Source organism: Neomonachus schauinslandi, chromosome 2, assembly GCF_002201575.2.
Source record: "Neomonachus schauinslandi chromosome 2, ASM220157v2, whole genome shotgun sequence".
Classification (NCBI taxonomy): domain Eukaryota; kingdom Metazoa; phylum Chordata; class Mammalia; order Carnivora; family Phocidae; genus Neomonachus; species Neomonachus schauinslandi.
In genome coordinates, this window is record NC_058404.1 from 197,464,128 (window position 1) to 197,491,485 (window position 27,358).

Below are 27,358 nucleotides of genomic sequence, written 5' to 3' on the forward strand. Positions count from 1 at the left end.
ATGTCTATGGTGAAATGCCACATTTGACCTTTAAGATAAAGTGAAATACTTTTTAAGTAATCTTCGATGAAATCCAGAACCACGCTCCTGTGCTCCTTCACTTGCTGGGAGGGCATCTCCTTGTGCGCTGGAACACAAACGGACAGCAGTCAGGTCTCTGTGCTCGGTTTCACAGGGCAACAACTCATCAGCTTCCTCAGAACAGTTTCTTTATGGAAAGTTATTTGTAAAACTGCAGCGATAAAACAAGTCTGTGTCAAGTGACATTATATTTTTAAAAGAGGAAGATTTATTGGGCTTCGCAAGAGTAAAAGATTAAACCTGTAGAAAAACTACAGTCAAAGAATTTATGGTTTATTACAGCGTGCGGAGATCGTACTGGATGCGCCCCACTTCTTGAGAGCTGACCCCGTTTGTATTAACAGCATCCAATGCTCAAGCTGACCTTCAAGTAATATGTTTAAATCAAACTCAAGCCCCACACTACCCCCCGCCTGTCTGGGCTGTTTTTCAGCTTGGAATGCTCTGTCTTTGCCCCTCAGCTACTCCCATTCCAAGGGCCCCTTAGACACAGAGTCAAACCTTCCTTCTCAAGGAAACCTTCCCTGACTCTCCTAGCCCTAAGGATGCCTGGCTTCTGCAAGCTATCACATCTGCTTCAGGTCTGTGCCATTTATTTTGGTAGGAGAGCTCCCATTTACAGAGTCACTGAGTGCCTACCACCTGCAGGCACTCCGATGGTACTTTACATATATGACTGCTAATGCAAAAGGCAATCTGGAGGTCTAGTTTACACACACAGAAACTAATAAGGTTCAGAGTCAATAAGAAGCCCAAGGTCACATGGCTTGGTACTTAGTTGCTGGTTTTATTCATAATCATGTACTTCTAGGTTATTTCAATGAATGTTTAGGCCCTTAAGGGTAGGGGACATGAATCATGTTTTTCCTATTGGGCTGCTTAACCTGAGATTCACATGAGGGACTGTACACAAAATTCTGTGAGTATGTATATTTCTCTGGCAAGAATGTCTATAGCTTTCATCAGACTCCGAGTAGCCCATCAGGGCTGTGATGATGGAAGCTTCCTAAGACAAGTTGGTGTCAAGAACTCAGCAGCATCTGGCCACTTGGAGGTCTGTGCTATTTAATGGAACCTGGATCTGCCTAAGCACATTATGAAAGGGTCAAGGAAGATACAGGACTGGGGAAGCTGTCTCACTGCCCTGGTGAGAATGGGACATGAGTGAAGACGATGTGATGCGAACGACCCTCGTGCCACAGCCAGGGCGCTAATCACGTGCTGAACTCACCTGAATTCTCCTAACAGCCCTAAGAGATGCACCCTGTGACTGTCGCCACTTTATAGACAAACTGAGGCGCACGGCAACTGAGTACCTTGCCCAAAGCCGTATGAGTAGAACGTGCTGGAGCTGGGGTGGACACCAAAGCACCCACGGCTCCAGAGCCCTCCTCTGCAGCGTGATGGTCTGCTCCCGAAGTTTCCTATCCAAGCAGACGGCTGAGAGCACCCTCTTCCGTCCCTGTCCACACGCTGTTGACCACCGACCCTCTAAATGCCACACGGAGCACAGGGGCGCGCACAATCTGTCTGCTCTGGCCTTTACGAAATGTCTGGTTGTGCGTGGAGGGGTCCTCCTCACCCCCCTCCTCCCACTGTTTAACTTGAATCATGGCCTTTTCATGACTTTTCACAGCTGATCAAGAAAAGAGGAATTTTAAAGTTTTGAAACCAAAATCTAAATAGCAACACAGGAGAGAACTTGAGCTGGGCGCGTGCTATGGATCCTGTCTGAGGCTTCACAGTCACGGCGGGCTGGCCACGCCTCTCAGAGCACCTCACCTTGAGTTCTCAGCTGCTGAATTGCTTCAGAGCAGGTCCTCATGAACGTCTGCGCGTCCTGGTCAATCTGGTCTCGCTCTGTGTCTGTCATCCTTCCATATTCAGACATGACATGGCTAAAAAAAAAAAAGTGGGGCGTGGGACAAAATTTTACAGCAGCAGCAAATGACCACAAATGTCTGGATGGGGCGTGAAGGGAAGGGAAAGCTTTCCTATTGACATGACATTTAGAGGAGCTGGCCGGACTAGGAGGTGGGAGAACTCTGCATAGCACACCCCAGACCCAACAGATACGAAGGCCATGAGCAGGGAGTGGGGTCAGGCCTGAGCAGGGATGTGGGCTTCGACTGTGAGAACGACAGGGCAGCCCCTGAAGGCTCTCAGGGCACACGATGACAGAACTAGCAAAACATGAGGAGAACACCCTGGGTGCCGCACAGAGACCGTGGGGGGGGCTACTATCGGGAGGCGCTTGAGATGTATGTGGGAAGCTGTTTCAGGCTGCCATTTTTTCCAATGTTGACAAGCAGTCTTCAAGACTCACAATAATAGAGCTCTTAGAGACATTTCATTTTCCCTGATGTTAAGTTAGAAAACTCCAAAGTTACTGAGCTAGTGAGGGTGCTCACCTACGCTAACGCAGCACCCCGAAGCTCAAGCTATTCCGGTTAGAGTGCCCTGCTCATCTTCCTAAGAGCTGGGCAGGTGTGGCAGCACTATTATTAACAGTGATGCTAACGAGCCTAATTAAACACTCCGGACATTGTAACTGAAATTTAGAAACACAAAATATCAAGTTAAAAGGGACCTCAGATAATGTACAGACTCAACTCATTCCGCTCCCATCTACTAGCCCTGCCAGCCCCTCATCCTCACCGAGAATAAAATACAAGGTCCCGATCACCCCGACCCAACACGTGTGACCTACTTCCTGACACTCACCCTCCCACCCTGCACTCCCAACGACACTGGCTGCTTGGTCAGGGTCGGCCCCACGTGCTCCTGACCCTGCTGCAGCCTGGAAGGTCTTGCAGCAGGTGCTCTTCCAACAGATGTGCACATGCTTCCTCCCCATCCGGATCTCCTATCACAGCCAGCTTCCCTGACCAGCCCCTGCGCTCGCCCCCACACGGGCCACCATCGCTGATTCTTAAGTGCCTGTGCTGGATAGGACATAACGGTCTCTGAGACCCAAAGTCCCCTTCTACTCTGCCTTGTGACACGGGGGCTGGGGCTCTCCAGACCGCACTGCTACCCCACCGCCATCTCTTCTCACCCAGCCTCATTTTCCTTACAGGCCTTACCACTCCCTGAAATACGGGTGGTCCAGCTCCTCCCAGGAGCACGTAAGCTTCAGGAAAGCAGGGGTTCTGTCCTTTTTCCTTTGTTTCCCCCAAACCTAAACTGGTGCCCAGCACACAGCAGGGGAGCCGACAGTAGCTGAGCACTTAGCCTGCACCAGACACCTACTCTCAATGCCTTACATGTATTTCATTGACTTACTTAATCCTTGCGATTCATCCACTCATTCACTTCTATACTCAACCCCCACATGTCAGGCACTGTGGCGGGGTTGGGGGTCCGCAGTTGGAACAAGGCTTATTTCTGATCCCTGCAGAGGGCAGGCACCAAATCACGGGGGCACCGACACAGAAAAAGGGGCACAAGGAACTGTCTGGATGGTGTTGGTCTGCAAGTGGACAGGGGGACCCACGGGGAGAGAGGTCAGTGCGTGCAGGGGAGGTGCCAGGCAGGCAGAGAGGGAGATGCTCCCCACAGAGGACAGTGGGAAAAGACCTACTACAAATGCCCCCCTGCAGGTCACCGCTGGAATGACCGTTCGCTAAATGGTCTGCACGAGGATCATCCTGAGTGTGAAAGGGCAAACAGGAGTGCACCAGGTGCTCCCTGCACACTGGGCGTCCGGGCCATGGAGTTCTCGGGGCTTCGCACCACTGCGAGGGGCAGCATGCCACCCACACATGGTCAGCGTCTCCACAGTGAACATCTAGCATATGTTACTCTGGTTTTCAAGGGAATGTAGATGCTATTATGATAAGTAGACATTTATTTAAAATTGTACTGAATCTGCAACAGCTATTTCTCCAGTATCAATAGGCTTCCCCAAAACACAACGATCATACAAATACTGCACTATCAATTGGAGAGGAGCCCTCGAGGTACAGAAGTCGGGGACGGCTGACATAGCCACTGGAGGACGTTAAACAGAGTCTGCATTTTGCATGGGGGCAGATGGGTGGAAGCAAAACCTGGGTGCTCTCAGTCACAGTTAAGGGAAGAGGCGAAGAGACTCTGGGCCAAGGCCAGGTCAGTGGGGAGGAGGCACAGCGGATCCAAGGAAGATTTACTAGGCGACGAGGACTGGCTGAGGAGGGAAAGAGGAGAGCCTAGGGTCCCGAACATGGCAGGCACAGGTGTGGAAGGACAGATGCTTGGGTGTCGGCCAAAGATGGCACATGAAGTTTAGGACACGACAGATGAGGAGATGGAGCAACCTGAAAGAGAGTTCAAGCTCTTATTTTTCTGTGAGAATTTAAAAACAGCAGCACCTATATAATGGGCATTTGAAACATACTCATCAAAAGTAATGAAGGCTTGCTGGTGACATAGCCCCAAATTAAGTATCACAATAACAAAATTATTACTGTTTTGAAAAGGTTAACTATCTGGCAAATAAATTCCAAAAAAATATATTCTCATAGGACATGCATATAGAAATTCATCAAACTTTAATTTTATTTCCTTTATGAGTTACAGAGGGATAATTTTATTACAGACCTCAATTTACCAAAATATTAGATTCAATTAAAGGAGACCAAGTTAGGTATAGGTCTGGATTAGTCAATTTACTTCAAGAAAAAAGGAGGAAAAAAATGGGTAGTAAGTTTATTTACTGGTTCAGAAATTCAAAGGAAGATTTTTTTTTTTTAATTATTTGGTTGATCAGCATAAAGGGGCAAGTTCAAAATTACAAAATACCATTGACACCGTGCCTATTACTTTAATATGCAGTTAGATGCTTCCTGAGGATAGAGAAGAGAGAAAACAGTGTAAATGACTTTTTTAAAAGATTTTTTTAGAGAGAGTGCACGCGCACGTGTGCAGGGGGAGGAGGGTGGGCAGAGGGAGAGAGAGAATCTCAAGCAGGCTCGTCACTGAGCTTGGAGCCTGACACAGGGCTCAATCTCATGACCCTGAGATCATGACCTGAGCAGAAATCAAGAGTCAGACACTTAACTGACTGAGCCACCCAGGCACCCACTGTAAATGATTTTGTATTCTGTTTCAAAGGTTACTGAAAAGGTATGGACAAAAGTTAAAGGCTAAAATCTTATTTTTGCTATAAATATTACATAGGGGCAAGTACAGGACCCTGTCCACAGTATATGCCCAACAGACAGCACAGATTACCCTGTAAATGTCTGGGCTACAGATATGAACAAATATAGACCCTGCTCTCAATAAACACATCACAACAGGTAACACCCACAGGCTTATGTACATGCTTTTACATCACAATGGCTATTGGTTACATAAAGCCTTCTGTGCATTAACACTACTCACTGTGCTAAGCGCTTCACATATATTTACCCATTTAATTCTCAAAACTCCATGAGGTGGGTACTATTACAAGTCTCATTTTATATAGGAAGCAACTGAGGCACAGAGAGGTTAAGTAACTTGCCAAGGTCACACAGCTAGTAATCAGCCGAGTTGTAATTCAAACTAAAACATCCTGGCTCTGGAGTCTATGCTCTTAACCACCACCCAGGGGACCTCTTATGTCACAAAAGGGAACAGAGTTCAGGAGAGAGGATGCTTTTTTCCCCACTAGTTGATGGAGAGGAAGGGGATCTATGAACCAAATCTTGAAAGGCAGGATGTGGCCCTGGGGAGACAAGAGTGGACACTCTCAGGAAGTAACAGAATGGAGTCAGGAGAGAGCGAGCTTATTGGGAGAACAGCCAGTGGTTCAATCTGGCCAGAGCACAGGACAGGTGGAGCAATGAGATCTCAGTGGGCCTCCAATGCTAGCAGAAGGAGTTTCATTCTGTAGCCAGTGGAAGGGCTGGGCCTGATGAAGATGAGTACGGCAGTATCTCGTTAGATGGAGGAGAGGGGGAAAGATCAGGTAATGGGTTACTGAAACGAGGCAGAGAAGCCTGCCTTAGTCATCTCTGTCTCCCTAGCGCCGTATAAGACGGAGGTGCCAGTGCATTTCTGTTGGACTGAAATTTAAGAAAGGAGCAATGGCAGAGTGTGGGTGGTGGCAAGGACTGGAAAGAGGAGACGGATCTGAGAGGTAAAACTGTCAGGAACAGCACAGCATCATCAGATCCTGGGACCTGGGGCCTAGATGAGCAGCAGACATTAGTAAAAACAAGGAACACAGAAGGAAGAGAAAATGAACTGGAAATATGAAAGAGAGAAACCACGATTAATGCTTGTCCTTACAATGCAAGATAAAAGGACAGAAGTAATGCTCTGGAGACCAAATGTTCCATGACTGACACTTTGTTTTGAAAAAAGAAACCAGGGCAAATGGACTTTTAGAACCATTTGGTGATAAAACCTGGAGAAAGCAAAGGAGATTTTAAGTAACAAAGGATGGCTTTCTGAAGTTCTAGGATCTATGAAGGAGAAAGGGGAGTCACTGTGACATTCAGTGCCACGGCCACAGACTGAGGCAGGCCGGAGACTACAAACCACGGCCTAACAAACTGAAAGAGAGGAAGACAGCGGTGCCATCTAAAACCCCAGGAATAGACTGCTTTCACGTGAAGGGCACTCAAAAAATGCTTGCTTGCGTGGATCTTGTTGAACTGATCTGACCATTTTAATCCTAATCTCCAGAGGGCCACTCGGCCAAGTCTGGCTCCGGGGAGGAGGGGAGGAGGGAAGAGGGGAGGAGGGGAGGAGGCAGGGAGTGGGAAGCCACAGGAGCGGAACAGTTGAGGCAGAGCCAGAGACGAAGGGGAGCAGTGGCGGACGGAGGACCAACAGCTAACCATTCACTGTTTAGCTGAGTTTAGGAACAAGTGGGAATCGGAGAGACAGAGATCAAAATATTGGCTTTATCATGATGACTCGACTCAGGTGGTCCCCGAACGGTGCTCGGCAAGTGTGCTGCATGTCCCCGCTGCACGTGCCTTCCCACGCTCCTGGCTGGCTGTTCCTTCTCTTCTCCGTGCTCCTCCAACTGCCCACTCCTGTGCCTGTCCTCAGGGTGAGGAGTAACCGCTTCCTGCCTTCTGCGCATGCCCCCCGGCTCTCTCCCATCTTCCTCTGGGCCCGCAAGACCTGCCTTCTCTCTGCCTCCCATGGGTGAAGGCCCACCTCCCAGCTCTGCCCCTCCACCTGGCACCAGGTCGGCCCCCACATGCTCCTTCTCTCCCCTGCACCATCGACCCTTAAAGAAGCACAGTGTGTACGAGGTGCCCAGAGAGGCTGGTGCACAGTGAACGGTACATGTATTAGTCACTCATAGCATTTTTTCCCTGTCTACTGGACCTTTCCCAGCAAACACTGGGTTATTTCTCCTAACTCGAACAACACAAAACGAAACAAAACCTCTCAACTCCATGCCTCCTACCAGCTACTGCTAACCTCTCCCTTTATTTGGGTAAAACTTCTCTAATAAGTTTGCACCCCGGTCTCCATTTTCCTGACCACTGTTTCCTGACCCCAATCCAAACAAGCTTTACTCTCCTCACTCCACCGCTGTCCTCGCTCCCAGGGGCACCAGTGGCCCCCATGCTGGCTCAGCCCTTACCCAGTCACCTGGCACACAGTGGATGGAGCCGATGGTGTCCCCTCCCTGACCTGTGCCCTTCCTCTGCCCTCCACGACTCCACTCTCCTGATTTCCTCCTACCGCACCCGCTGCTCATTTTCAGGCTTTTTGTGGACACCTCCTAGCTCCCCCGAAAACTTAAATGGCTCGGTCCCTGAATCTCTTCGCTGTCAACACTGCTCGCTGGGTGAGTTAGTCTGGTCTTGTGGCTTTAGCAGCACAAATACCAGTTTTATGCCTACAAGTCTCAAACTTCTATCTCAGCCTGAACCTCTCCTGGGACTTGAGACCCAAATATCTAACTGCCTGCTCAACACCTCCATCCGGACGTCGAATTCGCCTTGTGAATACGCCCCACGCTGAGCGCCGGCCTGCTCTCCTCAAACTTCCGTTCTTTCCAGCCACTCAGGTCCCACACCTCAAGTCCTCCCAACCCTTTTTTCTCTCCCAGCTCCCGTCTAATCCATCAACAAATCTCTTTGGCCCTACCTTCAGAATATTTCCAGAATCTGACCTCTTGTTATCACACTCGCGGCTACGTCTCTGGTCCACGGCACTGACATCCCTCACCTGGACTTAACTGTAGTCTCCTAGCATGTCTGCTGCCCAGCCTATCCTAACATACCAGCCATACTGATCAGACATACAAAGTAAGTCATGTCTTATCGCTCCTCCATACAAGACCTTCCAGTGGCTTCCTACTGAAACCATGGTTCTTGCAAAACCTACAAGATCTGGCTCCTGCTGTCTCTCTGAGCTCATCTTCACCTATCCCCCATCCATCCCGCCCCAGTCACACCAGCCCCCTTGTTGCTCCTGCGATGTTCCAAACATGCTCCTACATCAGGATCTTTATGCTTGCCGGCTGCCTTCTTCTGGAACGTTCTTTCCCCAGATATCTATATAAACTGATCCTTTACTTCTTTTAGGTGTTTACTGAATATCCCCCTCTTAATGAGGCCTTCCCTAACCTACCTTTGTAAGACTGTTTCCTGACATGTGGTAGCCACTTTCCCCTCTCCCTCCTCCTAACATTCTACAGTTTTACTTTTTTTTTTTTTTTAAGATTTTATTTATTTTTTTTGACAGAGAGAGAGAGACAGCGAGAGAGAGAACACAAGCAGGGGGAGAGGGAGAGGGAGAAGCAGGCTTCCCGCCGAGCAGGGAGCCCGATGCGGGGCTCGATCCCAGGACCCTGAGATCATGACCTGAGCTGAAGGCAGATGCTTAACGACTGAGTCACCCAGGCGCCCCACATAGTTTTACTTTTTAATCTTGTTTCTTGTCTGTCTTCCCCCACAAAAATGTAAGTTCCACAAAGGCAAGGATTTTTGTCTGTTCACTGCCATATCCCCATCATCAAGAGCAATGCTTAGGATTTGGCAGGCTGATAAATCAGTACATTGTAATCAAACACTTTTTGAACGGCCTGACTCCGTGCATGCAGAACAGGCCTGATATACAGCTGCAACTGTGCTCCCTAGGAGGCCTCTCCCCAGTTGACTTTATCCCACCCCCAAGACCTACAGGCACCCCGGCAGGGCTCTTCCAGAGCCTTCCCTGGAAAAGCCACTGCCTCCATCCTGATGACAGGCCCCTCCCAAGAGAAAAGGGAGGAGTGAGCTCAGGGTTCTCAGTCCCAGCCACTGGGTAAGTCTCCCCTCCTCTCTGGGTATGGTACCTTCCTACTCCCCAACTCCAGCTCCTCATTTTCTGGGGGAGAGTTAGACGGACAGAAGGAAGCTCCTGGGTTCTTGAAAAATAGATGGCCCTACCCTCAGTGGAACTTGGAAGAATGACAGATGACTGTTTCCCTATCCCAATACTCCCTAGCATCTCGTTTGCTTACCTAGTTTGGCTTCACATGGCAATGCTAGGTAATGCTAACAGAATGTGCCCTACATAAGGTGCCTGCTCCGTCTCTCCTCCCCCCCCCCCCCCCCCCCGGCCGAGCCGGGGGGGGGGGGGCGGGGGGAAGGGGGGCCCCCGGCCTTGTGCTCTTCCCTAATAGAAACAGTCTCATCAGAAATGGAGGCAAGAGGTGTTAGGGAAAAGTAAACAAGAAAGGTACTCACTTCCAAGTGAACATGCACCCCGTGGGCGGAACGGACCTATAAATGACTAATTCCAAGAACATTAGATTAACATCCTCCTACTTTATATTTTGATTTAATGGAAACTCAGCTCAGTGAAACTGAAAAGGTCTAAAGGTTAATTTGATATAACTGATCACTCAATTAAAAGGTGATGTTCCTTTAGGAACATTATACATTAACCTTTTAAGCTGGAAATTGACAGTATGGTTATTCTATTAGTAAAAACAGAAACCAAAGAAGTTTTCCCCCAACTGGTACTGTTTTGTTGCCAAGACATTGCAGAAAAGGTACATCCACCAGAAGGGGAGACATTATTTTTAATTAAAATCATTCAAGAGATCCAGCCAGAGGCTACCTCCGTTGCATGCTGTTCTGCTCTAGTAAAATGTCATTACTAAAAAAAATTAAATGGGTCAATAAAGTCTGAGCTCTACATTATGGAAAAAATTACAGCTTCCTAATTATGTCAAACTAACATAGCTTTATGGGTCTGAAGGCAATTTTTCTTTCAATTCCATGCTCATACTCCATCCAGAATGTTCCCGGCCAAGGCCAGCACACTGCACTGGGAAGCAGGAGCAGTAAACAGGCAGGTTGCAGACCATCCACCACCGGCTGGAGGGGAACCTGATGGGAACCAAGAAGGGCAGCCCTTCTCCATCTGGAGAGAACACAGGTCACTGAGGAGATGCCTGCTCCCTAGTCCTAATGTTTCTGCATGAATCAGCTACCCTGGTGTGACCCCAAGTGCCTTCCTCACCTCCTGGCAGGGGAGAAGGGGGACTTCTCTGGTCGGTAAGCTGGCCGAAGGAACCAGGCACAGACAGGGACATGCACATGCACCTAGCCATGGCTCCTTGCTCTCTCCTCTTTGGGATCTGCTTGCTTATAGACAGCAGAAGCCCTGCTGTCCTCTCTCTCATATGCCAGAAAGGGGGCTGCTCCCGATCTCTGTGCTCCAGGGACTGTGACTGTTCAGTGGCAGGAACGGCTGAGTGAGTCTGTCTAATTCCAGAGCCTTCAATAAGGCCACCCACTCTCAGACCTAAGCTCTGCCTGCCACCCTAGATTTCACCAATGATCAAGCTGATCACTCGTCCATCTCCATCATGTTGACCTGACCCCTGCATCCCAACTCTCTCCCTTCCTCCCTCCCTCCCTCCCACCTCTCTCTGGCAGGAAGAAGAGGTGTGTTCTTTTCTAACTGCCCACCCCTATAACTTCAACATAGGTCACATGGGGTTCCAGTCCAGTTACCCTTCACCAAGGGACTTCTCTGTGTCAGGAACTTGCACACATCTCTTCTAATCCTCAGAAGAGCATCATCCACATTGAGAAAAGAAAACAAGGACGAGATGGGACGTGAGCTCTAGACACTCACATGACTAATACCTGGCAGAAGTGGGGCTGAACTTAAGTGTCACTGACCGCCCCCACCCAAGCCCCTGCTCTGTCAAAAGGACCATAACAGAGGCAGGAGTGGAACACAGAATGCATGAGTTAGCAATGAACAGCTGCCACTGGGAAAAGGAGTAAAAGACTGAGCTTCCATAATAAGGTGATGGATTCCTCAAGACTAAGAAAACCTCAGGAACTAGCGTTCTATCTGATGCTCAAGCCACAAAACCAGTAAGAGGCAGAGCAGGACCGGCCCCCGGAGATCCCAGGAGTCAGTCTGAGCATCCGCTGCCGGTAGCTGGGAAAGAGGAAGCCCTGGCCAGCGGCCGGCTATCCTAGGTGACATCAGGGAGTGGATTCGGAGTGGTCTGCAAACACGGACACACAGTGTGTGGGAGCTGAGGAGAAATAAATGCCTTAATATCGCTATTCTAATCACAAGTTTAAAACTACTGCAAAGTTCCAGAACAGCACCCTTATACAATAATCTTATAAATGCAAGGAAATGCGTTGCATTTCAATGATACCGTCTTATGTGAATCTCTCAACTAGCCAGGGAGGGATTATCAGCCCCTCTGCTTAGAGCAGGACTCCACAAGCTTTTTTTGAAAAGGGCCAGATAGTAAATACATCCGACTTTGCAGGCGATGTCGTCTGTCACAGTCATTTAATTCTGCTGCCGTAGTGCAAAAGCAGCCAAAGATAACACGTAAATGAACGGGCTTGGTGGTGTTCCCATAAACTTTATTCAGGGACACTCAAATGTGAATTTCATTTAATTTTCATATGTAGTGTAATCTTGTTCTTTTCCCCCAGCTGTTTAAAAACTATTCTTAGTTCACAGGCTGTACAAAAACAGGCAGCAGGGTGGACTTGGCCTCCAGGTGGTCATTTGTTGACCCCTGGTTCAGAGACGACATTGGGTTTTACAGCTTGACTTTCTCAGGTTCACAAGGCCAATAAGGGAGTGGGGTGGCCTGTACTAAACCAACATTTAAAACATTCGCCTTGTTAGATGCCTTTTCAAGGCAAAGGGAAGTGAATAATGGATTTCCATGAAAGGCCTCTACAAAAACTTATGTAACCTAAGTTGTCAGGTACTCCAGAAAAAGGAGCTGGACAGCGAGGTTTATGCAAGTTTTGTTAAGCTTCCCAAAATGACTACAGCTTCCATTTTTATGGACTATGAAATTAGTACTTGATATCCATGTACAACTTTGGAAATGAAATTCACACTGCCATCTAGTGTTGAGCTATCACTTTAACTGAGAACTTAAAAATAAGGTCTTCTTTACTATGCACTAAGAGTAATTCACTACATTCCAAAATTATACAATGAAATACACTTAGAAGTATAAAGTTGCCGAGGATGACATTTCATATGTCCCACAGAACCTTCTCGTTAATTCACACAGGACACTGGAAGTGCAGTCCTATGGTAGACGGGCCACACCATTACCAGGTGCAAAAGCGCAGGGAAGCACAGGGGACAAGTATCTGCTCTGTAATGCTCCTGCATCTGCTGAGAGCTGGAGTCTATTCCAGAACCCATTTTGGAAGTCTCAATCAAAATGCTTTTCTCTTTTGAAAAAGCAACCTAACCAAACCCTCTCTAGATGCAAGAGTTCTTATCGTGCGTGTTTACATGACTTGCACCGTTCCATCCTTTGTTCAATAAGCACGTACTGAGACACCGGTGTCTCATTCGTGTCTACGTGTTTCATAACGTCTATGGTACATACAGAGATACAAACACGTGGGAGCATCAGCAGAGAAGATCACACTGTGGGGATATCGTGACCCCAAGAGCATGCGGGCTAGCAGAGCCTACCGTGGATACAGGAGCTCCTCCTGCCTGCTCTGCATATACCACCTCCAAACTGATCCTCCCCAAGACAACTCTGAGTTAGTAAGTAAAAAGTAAGGATAAGAGGCTCAATAGAAATACAGATGTGGGGAAGAATTCAGTCACCAAAGCCACGGTAAAAAATATGCACTTACCTATAAGCATTAATATAATCTTTCCTGTGTTCCAGAAGAAAATCTCTCAGTTTGCCAATGTGTGAAATCTAGAATCAAAAGAAAGCAAAGAGTTATATGGATAGATACATTACACTCACCTGCAATAAATTTTAAATTAATAGAGGACGGAATGCAGGTTGTAGACAAATTTTGAAGCTACAAACTGGACAACTTTGGTTTTGGATTCTCATATATAGTTGAGCCTTGAACAATGAGGGGTTGAGGGGCACCAACACCCCGATAGTTGAAAATCCTTATATAACTTTTGACTCCCCAAAAACTTAACTATTAGTAGCCTGTTGACCAGAAGTCGGTTAGCACATACTTTGTATATATATCATATACTGTATTCTCATAATAAAGCAAGCTAGAGAAAAAAAAAATGTTACTAAGAAAATCATAAGGAAGGGAAAATCCATTTATAGGACTGTACTGCATTTATCAAAATAAAATCCACATATAAGTGGGCCCACACAATCCAAACCCATGTTTTTCAGGGATCATCTGTCATCACTAACTTGTTGGTTAACTTCCCCAAAGTCACCCACATTCCTGGGCCTTGGTCTCTCATTGACCGTTCCCTCTTCCTATAAGAGTTGTGATATAATCCAAGATGTTAGGAAGGGATGATCTCTAAGGAACTTCAAGATTAAATGAGATAATGCATGTCTAGTAACTATCCGCATGTGCTCAATGAAGGCCAATTCCTTTCCTTATGTGTCTTATATCTAAAATTTTATAGACAAATACTCCTTTTTCTGAGTGTCCTGGGGATGGATGCTAAGGCTGGAGAAATCAAGTTTATAGAAAGGGCTCCACAGAGCAGCAGAGTTAAAAGCTTCAGGGGCAACGTTGGATCCCACCCAACACAGCAAACCTCCATCTTCCCGATGGCCTACTTCCCCAGATGAACAAAAATGACACAAAGGTATAAAGGACTCTATTTGTGATGGCTGGTATCTAGTATCATAAAATCCTACCCTAAAGCACCTGCCACGTGTCAGCATGTGGAGCTAGGGATTAAAAAATAAGTAAAATAAAATAAAAAGAGGTAGGAAGAAACCTACAACCATGGTTGACAAAGACAAAAGTGTTTCCAGAAGGAAAGAATGATTAACTAAGCTGGTGGCCTGCTCTGTCCTTTGACCACTGCTCACACTAGCTTCCTCCTAATGCCCTTTGTACTTATTCCAAACATACATAACACTAGCCTTGAAGGGTCTGCTGAACTTTCATCTTTTCCATGAAAGTTTTTCTGTCAAGGCCAACTCAGGCTAATTTTCGCTTTGCTCTCAACTTAAAAGCACTTCTGCATACCACCCACGTGGCACGAAGTTACACATGGCCCCGTCCTCTGGCTTCTCCATCAGTGGGATTATGAACCATGTAAGCAGGGGCTGGGCTGCTTCCCCGCAGTTCTAAGCACAACACGGAGCACAGAGGGTAGTCACTGAGTATCTGTGGAACGAGTATATGTCTAAATACAAAGATAGTATTTATCACAAAGGAAACATTCAGCGTTTGGCTGCAGATAGGTCAATAGGGGTTCAGTTAAATTTCCCACAAAGTCTAGATAAATAATAAATATGGTTCAGAAAAGTACCTTCAGGCATTTGAAGAGCAGGACTCAAACTAAAAATGAAGAACGGCCATAACATTCACTAATTTACCAGGTAACAAACAAGGGTTGAGAGTCTGCCTGACACCCCTGGCCCTGTGAGGTACGTTCACTAGCACGACCTCGTTCTCTCCCCCACAGCCCTGTTGTGGGCACAGACAAAAGTGCTCTCTAATATTAACCAGTCTGGGAAAGTGAGCCTCACAGAAGCTAAATGATTCATCCAAGGTGACACATGTACCGCGTGGCAGAGCTTAAAGGTAATCTCAGGACGGTCTGAGTTCAAGTTCAGCATGTTTTCCTGTACAACATAGCTGCCTTCCTTATACAAATGCATTATAAAATCTGACTTTTAAGACTGTGGGGAGAACATTTAAGAGAAGTACAAACAAGGTGTTTACCGCACCACATATACAATTTGATCGTTACTCTCCTGTTTTAAACTTTCAATGGTTTCTATCCCCTTCCCCAACCCCTACCTACAAGGGGCCAGGTAAACAGCACACATGAGTAAAGCAAGGGAAGTGGATGGCTGTAGTACATTTGGCAGTGGTGAACTCTGGATTTAAAATATGCTGCAGCCAAAGGAAGCAGCTCTGCGGCTGATTTGCCAAAGGGCAGCCAACCACAACCTCTGGGCCTAAACAATGGGGTCAAGTCCAAACTCCCATAAAGCACTCAAGGCCCTTCACAGTCCAGCTCCAAGAGTCCCGTGTGGCCTCACCTTCCACACTCCCCACCAGGTTCCAGGCTCCAAGTCCCAGGGCTTCCCAACACGCACATCCAGATGGTTCTCCCTTTTCCTGGAATACCCTACCAACCTCCCTCCTTCGCAAACTTCTCCTCCTCTCGTTTCTTCCCTACTCTGTGTTCCCAGGCACAGCCAGACCCCACTCGCCCACAGAATGTGGCATATATACGCATTTCAGCACCCTTCCCTCAAGAAGGCCATCAATGACTCGTTTTAGACTGACTTCCCTTCACCAGATGGCCAGCTCCTAGAAGGCAAAGGGTCGTTTCTCTTTCCTGTTCTTGGAGAAAAGCAGAGCCTCACGAACTTTCACTACATGTTGAATAAACAGTGGCTATTGAATAATCCCCAAAGGATTATATTGACTGTTGTAGGCAGAGTAATGCCACCCTCGCAACGCATAATCCCTGGGACCTGTGACTATATTACGTGACAGGGCAAAGGAGAATTAACGTAGCAGATGGAATTAAGGTTGCTCATCAGTCCACCTTAAAATAGGGAGATTATCTAGGTAGGTAGGCCCTGCATAATCACAAGGGCCCTTAAATGTGGAAGAGGGAGGCAGAAGACAGAGGCAGCGTGATGCCATGGGAGAAGGACTCAACCCAACGCTGCCTGCTTTGAAGATGGAGGGGAGGAGCCAAGGAACGGAGTCCGCCTCTACAAGTTGGGAAAGGCAGGAAAATGGATTCTCCCCTACCGTCTCCCCAGAAAAGAACACAGCCCTGCCAACGCTTTGATTTCAGCCTAGGAAGTCCCATTTTGGACTTCTTTTTTTTTTAAGATTTTATTTATTTATTTGACAGAGAGAGACACAGCGAGAGAGGGAACACAAGCAGGGGGAGTGGGAGAGGGAGAAGCAGGCTGCCCGCCGAGCAGGGAGCCCGATGCGGGGCTCGATCCCAGGACCCCGGGATCATGACCTGAGCCGAAGGCAGACGCTTAACGACTGAGCCACCCAGGCGCCCCCCCATTTTGGACTTCTGCCTACAAGACCATAAGATAATAAATTTTGTTGTTTTAAGCCACTGGATTTATGGTCACTTGTTACAGCAGCAAGAAGAAACTAATACACCTTGTCTTAGTGTAAGCTGCTGTGACACAATCCCACAGGCTGGGTGGCTTACAGGACAACACAGTCTCACAGTTCTGGAGGCTGGGAAGTCCCAGATCAAGGTGCCAGGAGATCGAGGGTGTGGCAAGAACCCTTCTCCCAGTCTGCATAGAGCTGCCTTCTTGCTGCACCCCCACGTGGTGGAGAGGTGTCACCTCTCCTGTGTCTCTTCTTATAAGGTCATTAATCTCATTCATGACCTGATCACCTCCCACCGGCCCCACCTCCTCCCACTATCACACTGGGAATTAGGGCTTCAACATATGCATGGCGGGGAGGGGGGAGGTGCGGCACACAAACATTCAAAGTAGGTTAACAGGGGTTTTTTTGTAGGAGTCATAAAGTTTTCCGTAAAAAGTTTTAACAAGTCCAAAGGAATCTAGCACATAGGCTAGATCCACCGCCCACCCCCCACTGACCCCCACCCGCACCTCTAGCTGGCTGTAGTCTACCAGGTTACAATGGTACAACGGGGTGTCAGCGGCAAGAAGACCCCACAGGCATCTCAAAAAACATAATTAGAAGAGGTTTCACTTCAAGTATAACAAATGCGATCCCAATTTCTCATGTTCTGTAATGGCAAACTTCTATAAAATAAATTTATTAAAACAAACTGAAGCTTGTTCAGTATTAAATGGAATTCTTGGTAAATTAAGAGGTATTAATTACTGACTTAACAATATCAGTATAACTCAATACTTAACGTGAGGATAATGAACCAAATAATATTTCAAATGCATAAATGAGCAGTAAGATTTCTGTAGGTATTTGACAGCCTTGAAATTCTATTAGCTTCCTAAAATAAATACGTACATACAAAAATCACAACAAATCAATAAGAAAAAAAATTTCAATAGGTCTTTGATTTATCTAAATAGACACCCTTAAGTCCCAAATAGCATTATATGATAGGGCTATCTTCATCATGAACGATTTGACAGTTTAATCACACGACCACCACCATCTTTGTAAAGATTCTTGGCCAAGCTCTGATCTGTTCACTGTTGTGCTTAGTCCTATTTTTGAGAATAAACTGCCAAAGATAGTGTATTTCATATGATTCTGATATGGCCCTTATGTTTTCAAAATTTTAGAGGTTGAGTACTTGTATGCTTTCCATTTTGAATGCTTCTACACATAGTGCTCGTTTTAAAAGAACCACTCGTATGTGTGTATCCAAAGAGAATGCCTCTTATTTTTAAAAGGAGAAAGGCCATTCCAGTGTTAAGTCTGACATGGAAATCAGAGTAAAATGAAAGTCTTATTGCCCCGTAAAGATCTGAAACTAGGGTCGATTTCTTAGTCTTGGTATCACTGAATGACATGGGGAGGAGAGCAGGGAGAGGGTCCCGGGAGGAAACAAGAGGTCACTAGAAAAGTCTGTGGGACCGGTGGGTGACAAAATGCAGGGGTTAAAACCAGGGAGTGTTCTGGGGGCTGAGCCATGCTGTGGGGCGCATCACAGCCTCGGGCAGATGAAAGACACACCATCTTCATAGCTCTGTGCCTCTGTGACTGCTCTTCTTCTGCCTGCTTTCTTTATTCCAACTCCATGCCACCAGAAGAATCCCTGTTCATCCTTCCAGGTTCCACCTAAACGTCACCTCCTCCATGAAGCCTTCCCTAACACCTTCCTTAGTATTTTACAGATACCCATTAGCACTTTCCATAGAACATTAGAAGTATTTACCTGTGATCCCCCACTAGACTTCAGCTGAGTTTCTTGAGGTCAGGATCTATGCCCTATTCATCTCCAATAGTGAATAAATGTTGGATGAAGAAAGGAGGGGGAAAAAAAGAATCTGTGGGGGTTGAAAAACCAACAGAAAGGGCTTCAAGATCTGATAACTCCTGACGTACGAGCTGGATCAAAAAGGTATCAGAGGTATCACAAGATTGCACCGAAACAACTGTGAACAAACAAAGGAAGATGAACATGCTGGGTATCTGTGCAAATAATTCCCCTAGAAAGTCAGTGGGGTGTGTTTTCAGAACGTAAAATCTACTGAAGACGTGCAACCTAACACACTTCACAAGAGATTATCTGCTCTCAAAAGGCTGATCATCTTCCATCTGACTGACAGTCGGCCCACCATGGGAGAGTTTTTATGGCCATGAGCCGTGGACTGATTACACTGCCATATTATGTGAGAAGTGTCCTTCATTTCTAACATAAACTGTACTTTAAGAATTGAACTGTAGCTAAAAGAGAAAAGGAAGAAAGGAACGCATGATGTATTTACTATCTGCACTGTACCAGTCACTTGAAGCAGGTTATTTTGTTTAACTCTCACATCAACCCTGTTGAAATAGGTTATTTTTCTTGGTGGAGAGAAACCGAAGCCCAAAGAGGTGGTATTACTGGCAGAGCTGGTAACCCCTAAATATGCTGAGCCAGCATGGGCTCCCTCAAAACCATTAAATTAATGGACATGCTGGTATTTTCTAGTTTCATTCAAGTTACTTTAATGTCTGCTGTGTACGGTTATTTCACCAGTTAAAGAAAAACTCCCCCTTAATACTGATATTAAGAAATTATAAAGATTTTTTGCTTAGGTATGGTAACAGCAAGCATTAGGATTACTTTTACTTTTTTGTTTTTAAAATTCTTATCTTTTAGAGATGTATACTGAAAAATTTACAAGTCAAATATGATACCTTGGATTTGCTTCAAAACAATATGGGGGAGAGGGAGTATCAGATGAAGCAGGATGGGTCATGAGTTGGTACATGTTGAAGATGGGGCACGTGTGTAGATGGGGGTTCCTTATGCCATTCTGTCTACTTCAGTATATATTTGAAATCTCTCTTAATAAAAACATTATTTTTAAAAAATCTCCCATTTAACATTTGCTTCCCCCCTAACACTTTTAGTCATTTGAAGTACAGATTTTCTGCTGCCAAACTAGTAATAATCCATACTTGAACCAAAAACTAAAATCCACGCAAAATCTCTACCTACTTCATTTCTCAGTACTTGCAATCTTTGCCTAAAGTTCCATTTACCAGGTTCAATGCCCCTTCAAAAAAGCAAAAAACAACAAAACCTTCACTGAGCGGAGACCGTGAGCCAGGCGGTACTCCCGGAGCTGAGTGTGCACTCACTCACCTGATTCTCCCAGGCGCGATCACGGGTAACACCACCACGCCTATTCTACAGGTGAGAAAACGGAGTCAGAGACAGGATAAATAACGTGCTTAGGGACACATGGAGTGAAGTCTGGGTGGAGCCCAGGCATTCTATGTATCAGGCTTGAGTTCCTAACCTCCAAACTGAAGCACAGATGGCGGGCAGGTCACGACTGTAGTCCATCCAGTACGATATTCACAGAGGGGACGACGGACAAAGGTATCCGAGTGAGCAACGTCAAGCTGATCCTGTCTTCCTCTCTCCTATTCAGCAATGCACTACGTACTCGCTTACACCGAACAGTGACTGCCTCTGCTGAGCACCCGCCATGGGTGTGTCAGGCCGTGCGGAAACTGCTCAGTCGACATGTGCTGTCATTTATCCACCCAGGACAACTGGATGAATCAGACATGACCTCAGTCCCATTTAAGAAACGTGGAAACTGAGGCCCATGCAAGGTTACAAGGCTAGCAAGAGGCAGAACCGGGATTGATCACAGATCTGTGTGACTAAAGGGTGAACTTAGTCATCCTGTATTATACTGTCAAAGACTAGTCGGACTACTAATACTTAGCTTACCGAAGTTTGAGGTTTTTCTTCACAGTAATATAAGCTGGGTTTCATGTGAGAGTATGTGTGTACAATGTTGAATTTAAAAATGTTTTAACTACAGTGGATACAGAAAGATCTGCAAGAAAGGCTTCCACACACAGTGCTCATTTTAAGTCACCTATATGCTAAAGCAGGAATATTCATGTATCTAAAGGGAATGTTTCCACTGGTTCACATCCTCTCCTCCCAGTTCAGCTGCCGTGCCTTGGGTTTTGCAACATGGCAGGCGTGGCGTTGGCAAAGCTACCCAGGTGTGGAGCGGAAGGCCCACAAACATGAGCAATGAAACAGGACGGTCAGGAAAAGCCGGCAGTACAATGCTGACCAGTTCGTTCTGAGTATCAATCATCAAACTACCACAAAACATGGCTTAAAGGAACAATGAAGACAACTTCCCAGACTGCTTTTCTTCCCCATGTTTGAGCGCCCCTACAGCCTCCTACAGGTCGGGCAGGGTACGGGCATAGGAGCTGACTCAGGGCAAAAGGCTGCGTGGATCTGGGCGGAGCAGGGTGGGCAAGAGAGAAATGGGTAAGAAATCCAGGGAGGGCAGAGATTCTTGGGTTCTGACCTCGGCTTCACCACCCACTGCTGAGGGAGACCCTGACCCCACTCCTTAGGCTTTACATGCAGGGGCTTCAGCAGGACCAATATTCCTGGCCTCAGAGGGGGGAGGGAGCAACTTAACTAACTGGTTTATGATTTGGACAAAGGAATGAGCATGCTCAGCTCCGTCTCACCCTCCCCTCTGTTCACATCAGCCAGCCAGCAGAGAGGGTATATTCTGACCCAAGCTCCCCCCGTATTTGGCTACAAATCTAAAGCCAGGTTCCCCATGTGGCTTTTTCATGTTCTGACTCCTGTATTTCTCTTTCAGGTGGTTCCAAAATTGGGCTGAGAAGAAAGGGTGCTTTTACAAGCTCCCCTAAACTCTTAACCTTTGCCAACTGAAATTTTGAGCAAGTTGCTTAATCTCCCTGGGCTTCGCTACAAAGAGAGGGAGGTAAACATTATTTTGAAATCCAATAGTAGCAGGAGCTAACTGCCAGCTTTTATTGAGTGCATACTACGTGGCCGGCACCAGTGTAAATGCTCTGCACCCACTACCTCATTTACTCCTCACGACCCTGTGGGGTAGGTTCCATTACGATCCCAGTCCACAGATGAGAAGACACGGAGGTGTACATTCCGTGTAAATGGTTCCAAAGAAATGGGAGACTGTGACTCCCAAACCAAGAGCCTGTGTGCTTCTAGTCTCTGCAAGTCCACCCACAAAGATGGCCCTGCTGTCCCAGCTGAGCACAGCACATCTGTGAGACTTGCTTTTACCACGAGTGTAGATGGAATGCTTTGAGATCAAAAATACCCAATGCTGAGCAGAGTTGTTCTAGTTAAAGGCACGGGCTACAGCTATGGGACAGTAAAAGCTAAGAGCCACACTCCAGGATCAGCCAGGATCTGGCTTCGTCAGGAAGTTGACACTTCACCCAACAAGTGATTCGAACTGCATTCTAAAACGACAGGTATTCATCTGACTCCTTCATTCCTTTCTTTCTCTGGACATAAATTGAGTTCACTGTTAAGTAGCTATATTTAAATAAGACTCATTCCCCAAATCAAGACACTGAAATTCTCCACAATCCATCTATCATAAAAGCAGTGTGGTTTCTAAATCAGATGCATTTGACAGGGGGGAAAAAAAAAGATTCTCACATCACCTGTCCTTACACATAAAGGTTTTACTAGGAGGGAGCAAACAAAACCAAAAACATCCCAGCCTGTGCACCCGTGAGATCGTGCAAGGTACCCTGGGTGAATCTGAGCTGCTAACATGGTGGGTTTGGCCACAGGCGTATTATTGGGGGGATGGAGGTGGGAACCAAGCTTGCCCAAAACACACACTGCATGACCCATTTACAGAAAAGACGGGAAATGGCACCTAAAGTTGTACACACACAGACAGGAACCTAAAAGATTGCCTATCCAAGTATTGATGGTTGTCTGCCTGGTGAGATTTGGAGATTTTGCTTTCTTCTTAATACATTTTTGTACCTTTTTCCCTACAATTAGTATGTATAGTCTTTGTAATCAGACAAAAAGTGAAAAAAGGCAAATCTTCCCACATACTTCCTGACTAAAAGTATGCACTGACTCCCCAATACCGACAAATCAGACCCAATTTAAGCCTGGGGCCTGGGGGTCCCTCTCCCTGTGCACAACTCCGGAGTCGAAGCCGCCGCGCCCCCCAACCTCCAACCAATCCGTCTTCTGCCTCAACTCCTCTGCTCAAGGGAGACACCTCCTAAAAGTCTTCTCTGCCTCTTCTAGGCCAGGTTGAGGCCCCCTCCTTCAGGAAGATCTCTTTCAGAGACATTAGCATCTTGTTGTAAAACATTTTCGTGTCTATCTGAAGTAAGCTGCTCAGGCATACGCCTGGTCCAAAGCCTTTCCTCAATAATGATTCAGTGTTACGAACCAGATTGATTCTCTACCCCTTTCAAAAACGAAGAGTGGGGTAAAACTGCACAGTCCGGCGGCTCATACTTCACGTTATCCACTAGATGGCAACATGAGGACTGCAGCTGGAGTAGTAACAGGAACTCTAAAACACATCACCCTTTCTTCCCAAGGGCTTTTAAGAGTTCCCTGGTTCTTTGTTTTTTGATCTAGAATCAAAGGATTATTAAAGGTTAATTATTCTGCGCAGGCCGAAGCTGGAACGACATTGTTTGAAAATACACACGTGCACTTGGAGGAGTCCAAGACGACTTGAAAACCCTGCACTCGAGGCAGGGCAGACACAAAGGGAGCTCCAGGCGCATGGCTGCCATCTGCCATCCCAGGCGGCAGGCCCAGCTCTGTTTACGTGTGTCCCCCACAGACCAGCCTGGCGCGCTGCTCCTTCCCGGGTGCTTTGTAAATTACCCAAAGCAAGATAAACTGTAAAACAAAAACCCCGGTACAAAACGGTGGGATTCTTCTCAAAGGATGACTGCCTTTTAACTGTGGGGCGAGTTCAAAGCGGTCACAAGTGTCCTTTGCTGGTCACAGCAGTGGTTTGACTTGCAAGCCACGCCCCCACAGCCCCCACTCCCATGCTAGGAATTCTGTTCTGCTGGCACTCACAACACTTCCAACAAAGACCTGATTGATTATGAAACACTAAGTACCGATTTGCATAATTTGCCTCTGCAAGAAACAACCATTGTTCAAGATTAAAGAGACTCCAGTAGGTCCCTCTGGCATATTGTAAAAGGTTCCCTGTAACACAAAATCATTATTTTTTTCATTCAATCAGTGGACACAGCTCGCTGTTCAGTTTAGTATGCAGCCAAAGGCGCAGCCAGAACCACCACTGCTGTATAAATGTTTGCCAACTACTGATAAGCTAAAATGATTTTTCACAAGGATTGTGTTCCCGAGTTTCATTTGGAGGCCCACTAACTAAATCCTGAATCCACTCCCTTCAGTCATAATTGAAAATACATCAATACCAATTACAGCTGAAAGTTCAGAACCAAGGCGCCTCTGGAGCAGGGCGACCCTGCAGCCCTCACAGCGGGGGCTGTCTGCGCTGGGTCCCCAAGCAAGAGAAGCTCCCCACCGACTAGTCACCCACAAAAGAGCCTGGCAAGGCCACAGACATTCCACTGGCGCTCTGGGCCACAGCCGCCGGTCTGCTAAGGGACCGCCTACGTGAACCCATTCCTTTCCTGCTTCCTTTCTTTCAGCAACTGTTTAGGAAGCGAGCGTCGGGGGCTGAGCCCCTCCCAGCACTCCCCCTCCTCCGCCGCCACCGTTCAATGACCGCGGGGCACTGGAGGGGTGACAGCCGTGGCGGGGGCTCAGGCCACCCCTTGCCAGTAATCACAAACTCCTGATGCTCTCTCCCTCCCTCTCCCCCTCCTGAAGCTCCATCCTCTCTCTGCTTCCTGGACCCCACTCTCGCCAGGTTCTCCTCTTAAACCTCTGGCAAACTTTCTTTACCTTCATTCACCGCCTCCTCTGCCTTTGCTAACCCATGAAGCATACTAGGTTCAGCATGCACACACTCCCATCCGCAGCTTCATTTACCCTCTACAGAACCCGTCCACCCAGCCTCTGCCCCGCTCCTGTGTTCCAGGTGAGCGCATCCAACCTCCACTGCGAGCCCCACTGGTGCCTCCAGAGCAATGCGGCCCCCAGTGTCAATGATCCAACCACTGACACTCAACCCTCCCAGCTTACTTAGTGCTGCCTGTTCCTGTTCCCCCAAAGAGAAAGAGCTTCTCTCTCTCCAGTCCTCCAGTTAGAAAGTCTCAGGTCATTTCAGACTCTTCCCTCTTTTCTACCCCACAAATTAAACTGGGCAGCCAGGCCTGTCCATTCAGCTTGTTCAACATCTGCCAAAGGAACTGAAACACCGTCCACCCTCCGGCCCTTCCCGCACCCACCCCACATTCTAGACCCACAGAGCCTTTCCCTCATGCGGCCTCCTCTTTGCTGCCTCTGCACGTTGGCACCTACTGTTCTCTCTGCCTGCAGTGTCTTCTTTCTCAGCGGCCAGTCTTCTACTCACATGCTGGGCCCAAGAAGGTATTAACACACGGCACTGTGGGTTCACTCCCACTTTCTCTGCGTGAAGCCTTCCTTGAGGCACGCTGTGCCTGTTAGTTGAATGTTATAAATCTTATTTGGATATATATATGTATACATGTATACGTATATATGTGTATACATATGTATATACATATGTACATATGTAAATATAAACATATATGTAAACATATGTTATCATTAGTTCAATATATAAAGTGCTCTATTCATCAGTTTGGAAACCTCATTAGAAAGAAGACACAGGTGACCATAACCTACAGAAAACTGTAATCAGTACCTAAATAACCTGTTCCGGATTTTTGATGAGAACCAATACCAAACTTACTGGACTGCAGTTTTCAGAATTCAGACTGTGTTGAGAAAGAAAGACAGACAGACACATGGAGAGAGGGAGAATGAGAACTGTATGCACAAAAAAGGAGAGAGATTGATGTTTCTATTTCCACCCTTCTATTGTGGCTTCAGTCTTGAGTAGCAAACAGTTGGGATGGTTAAACTAGGAGACAAGGATGACTAACATTTGTTGGGATGAATTTGGTGGCCTACTGGCTCATATTAGCAACCTGAAAAAGTATTTCTTCTAATATTAAGCATCTATCCCTTTTAGAAATTTAGAAATTAAAAAAATAAAATCTTAGATTCTTCGTGTTAATGAGATAATCAAAGAGCTCAGGATGTAATCTCAAAACCTGAAAGAGCACTAGACAGCACTTTGTGACGCAGGGAGCTCAGGGCAGCTTTCATTTTAAAACAGGTCTAGGTTCCTTCAACTTCAAGAAACAGCAGAAGCCTATCACCTTCCCAGCCTTTTCCTCCTCATTCTTCTGACCTCAACTTTTCTCTCTACATCTCCTTGTCTTCGTGATCACACTAATTAAACATTTTAATGCCTGTTCTTCAGCTCCCCAAACTGCATTCATTTATTTGGCATTGCTAGCATGTTCCCATTTCCAAACTCTGTCCATTCCTGGTCTCTCTGGCCTTTCTCCGTGCCTTGCACGTGCCACGTGATACATAGGGAATAAAGCAAGTAAATCTCTCCCTTCCTGGATTCTCAAAGACCAGAAAGGGCCTAGATGACGCTTACCTGCTTTGTCTGATGGTGGGGAGTCCACTGTCTGGACACTGGCTCTTCCGGGTCACCCATCCCACTTGGAACCATGCAAAGTTCTTTTCCATTCTGCATTGGGTTCAGCTATTGTGTCCCCCACCCCAACCCCTCTGTGAGTCTTCTCTCTTCTCTAAACTAAACATTCTCAATCCCTTCAAGCCTTCTTTAATCTCCTCTGAATGTTGTAATTTAGGGGCCTCAAAAATCAAATGTGGTTCCCAGAATGGACTCAATATTCTGTGTGTCAGCAGGAAATGCAGAGAAAAGCAGAAACATCACCCTCTTGTTCTAGCTTCTGGGCTTCTATTAATGCTACCCAAGAGCATGCTCACTTTCATGTCACCGAGTGAGACTTACTTCTTATCAACTATAATTATTTCTTCCATGACTGCTGCTGATAATCTATGCCTTCACTATATTCCTATTTTCCCCCATTTCCTGTTATTTGAGACTCTGATCATCTGCCATCAAAGACATCTATAACTAAAAATAATCAATTAAAAAAATGGGGTAAAAATGGGGCTGAAAGAGAAGCAAGGAGTTCTAGTCCCCTCCCTGTGGACAAGCAGCTCAACCAGCCACACATGCCCCAACAGTCCAAATCTTCAGTCCATTTAAAACAATGTTTCATCCACAAAAATATTGTGGAGACTTTGCTAACTGCCTTCTGAAAGCAGATCTTCCCCGCACCTATCTGCCTAGCAACCCGACACAAATGAGGCTGGGGGGTGGGTATGGCCCCTGCTTCGTGAGCCCAGGCTGCTTAATCATCACTACTTTCTTTTCTGTGTGCCTGGAAACCTTTCTTTTATTTGTTCCCTTGACAAATATGTCAGACTCAGAACGGGCCAGGCACAGTAAGATGGGAGGTAATAAAGAAGGAGAGAGGGACGGAGGAGGGCCAGGAGAACAGGAAGTTCCAACCCAAGGGTCTTACATGGCTTCACACCGCTTTTCAGATCCCATCCAAAACCCACAGTCTGGGCCAGAGACTGTGCAGAGGGGGTGCACAGACTGTGTACAGATTGTGTGCAGTGTGTGCAGAGAGACTGTGTGCAGACACTGCGTGCGCAGAGACTGAGTGTACACATTGTGTGCAGTGTATGCAGAGAGACTGCGGGTGTAGAGCGTGTGCAGAGACTGAGTGTGCAGATTGTGTGCAGTGTGTGCAGAGAGGCTGCGGGTATAGAGCGTGTGCAGAGACTGCGTGTGCAGAGACTGAGTGTGCAGATT

General features: G+C 46.8%; 1 protein-coding gene across 2 annotated transcripts in view; it reads right to left on the bottom strand.

Moving 5' to 3' along the window:
* The window catches only part of STX18 (syntaxin 18), a 118,788-nt gene that overhangs the window by 32,666 nt on the left and 58,764 nt on the right, over positions 1–27,358 (bottom strand). For both annotated transcript variants that reach the window (XM_021677694.1, XM_021677693.1), the window contains exons 2-4: positions 13,173–13,240; positions 1,864–1,979; positions 50–127 (exon numbers count right to left, since the gene is read on the bottom strand). In XM_021677694.1, coding sequence (XP_021533369.1) covers positions 50–127; positions 1,864–1,979; positions 13,173–13,240 — 262 coding nt within the window. The remainder of the gene's footprint in view (positions 1–49; positions 128–1,863; positions 1,980–13,172; positions 13,241–27,358) is intronic.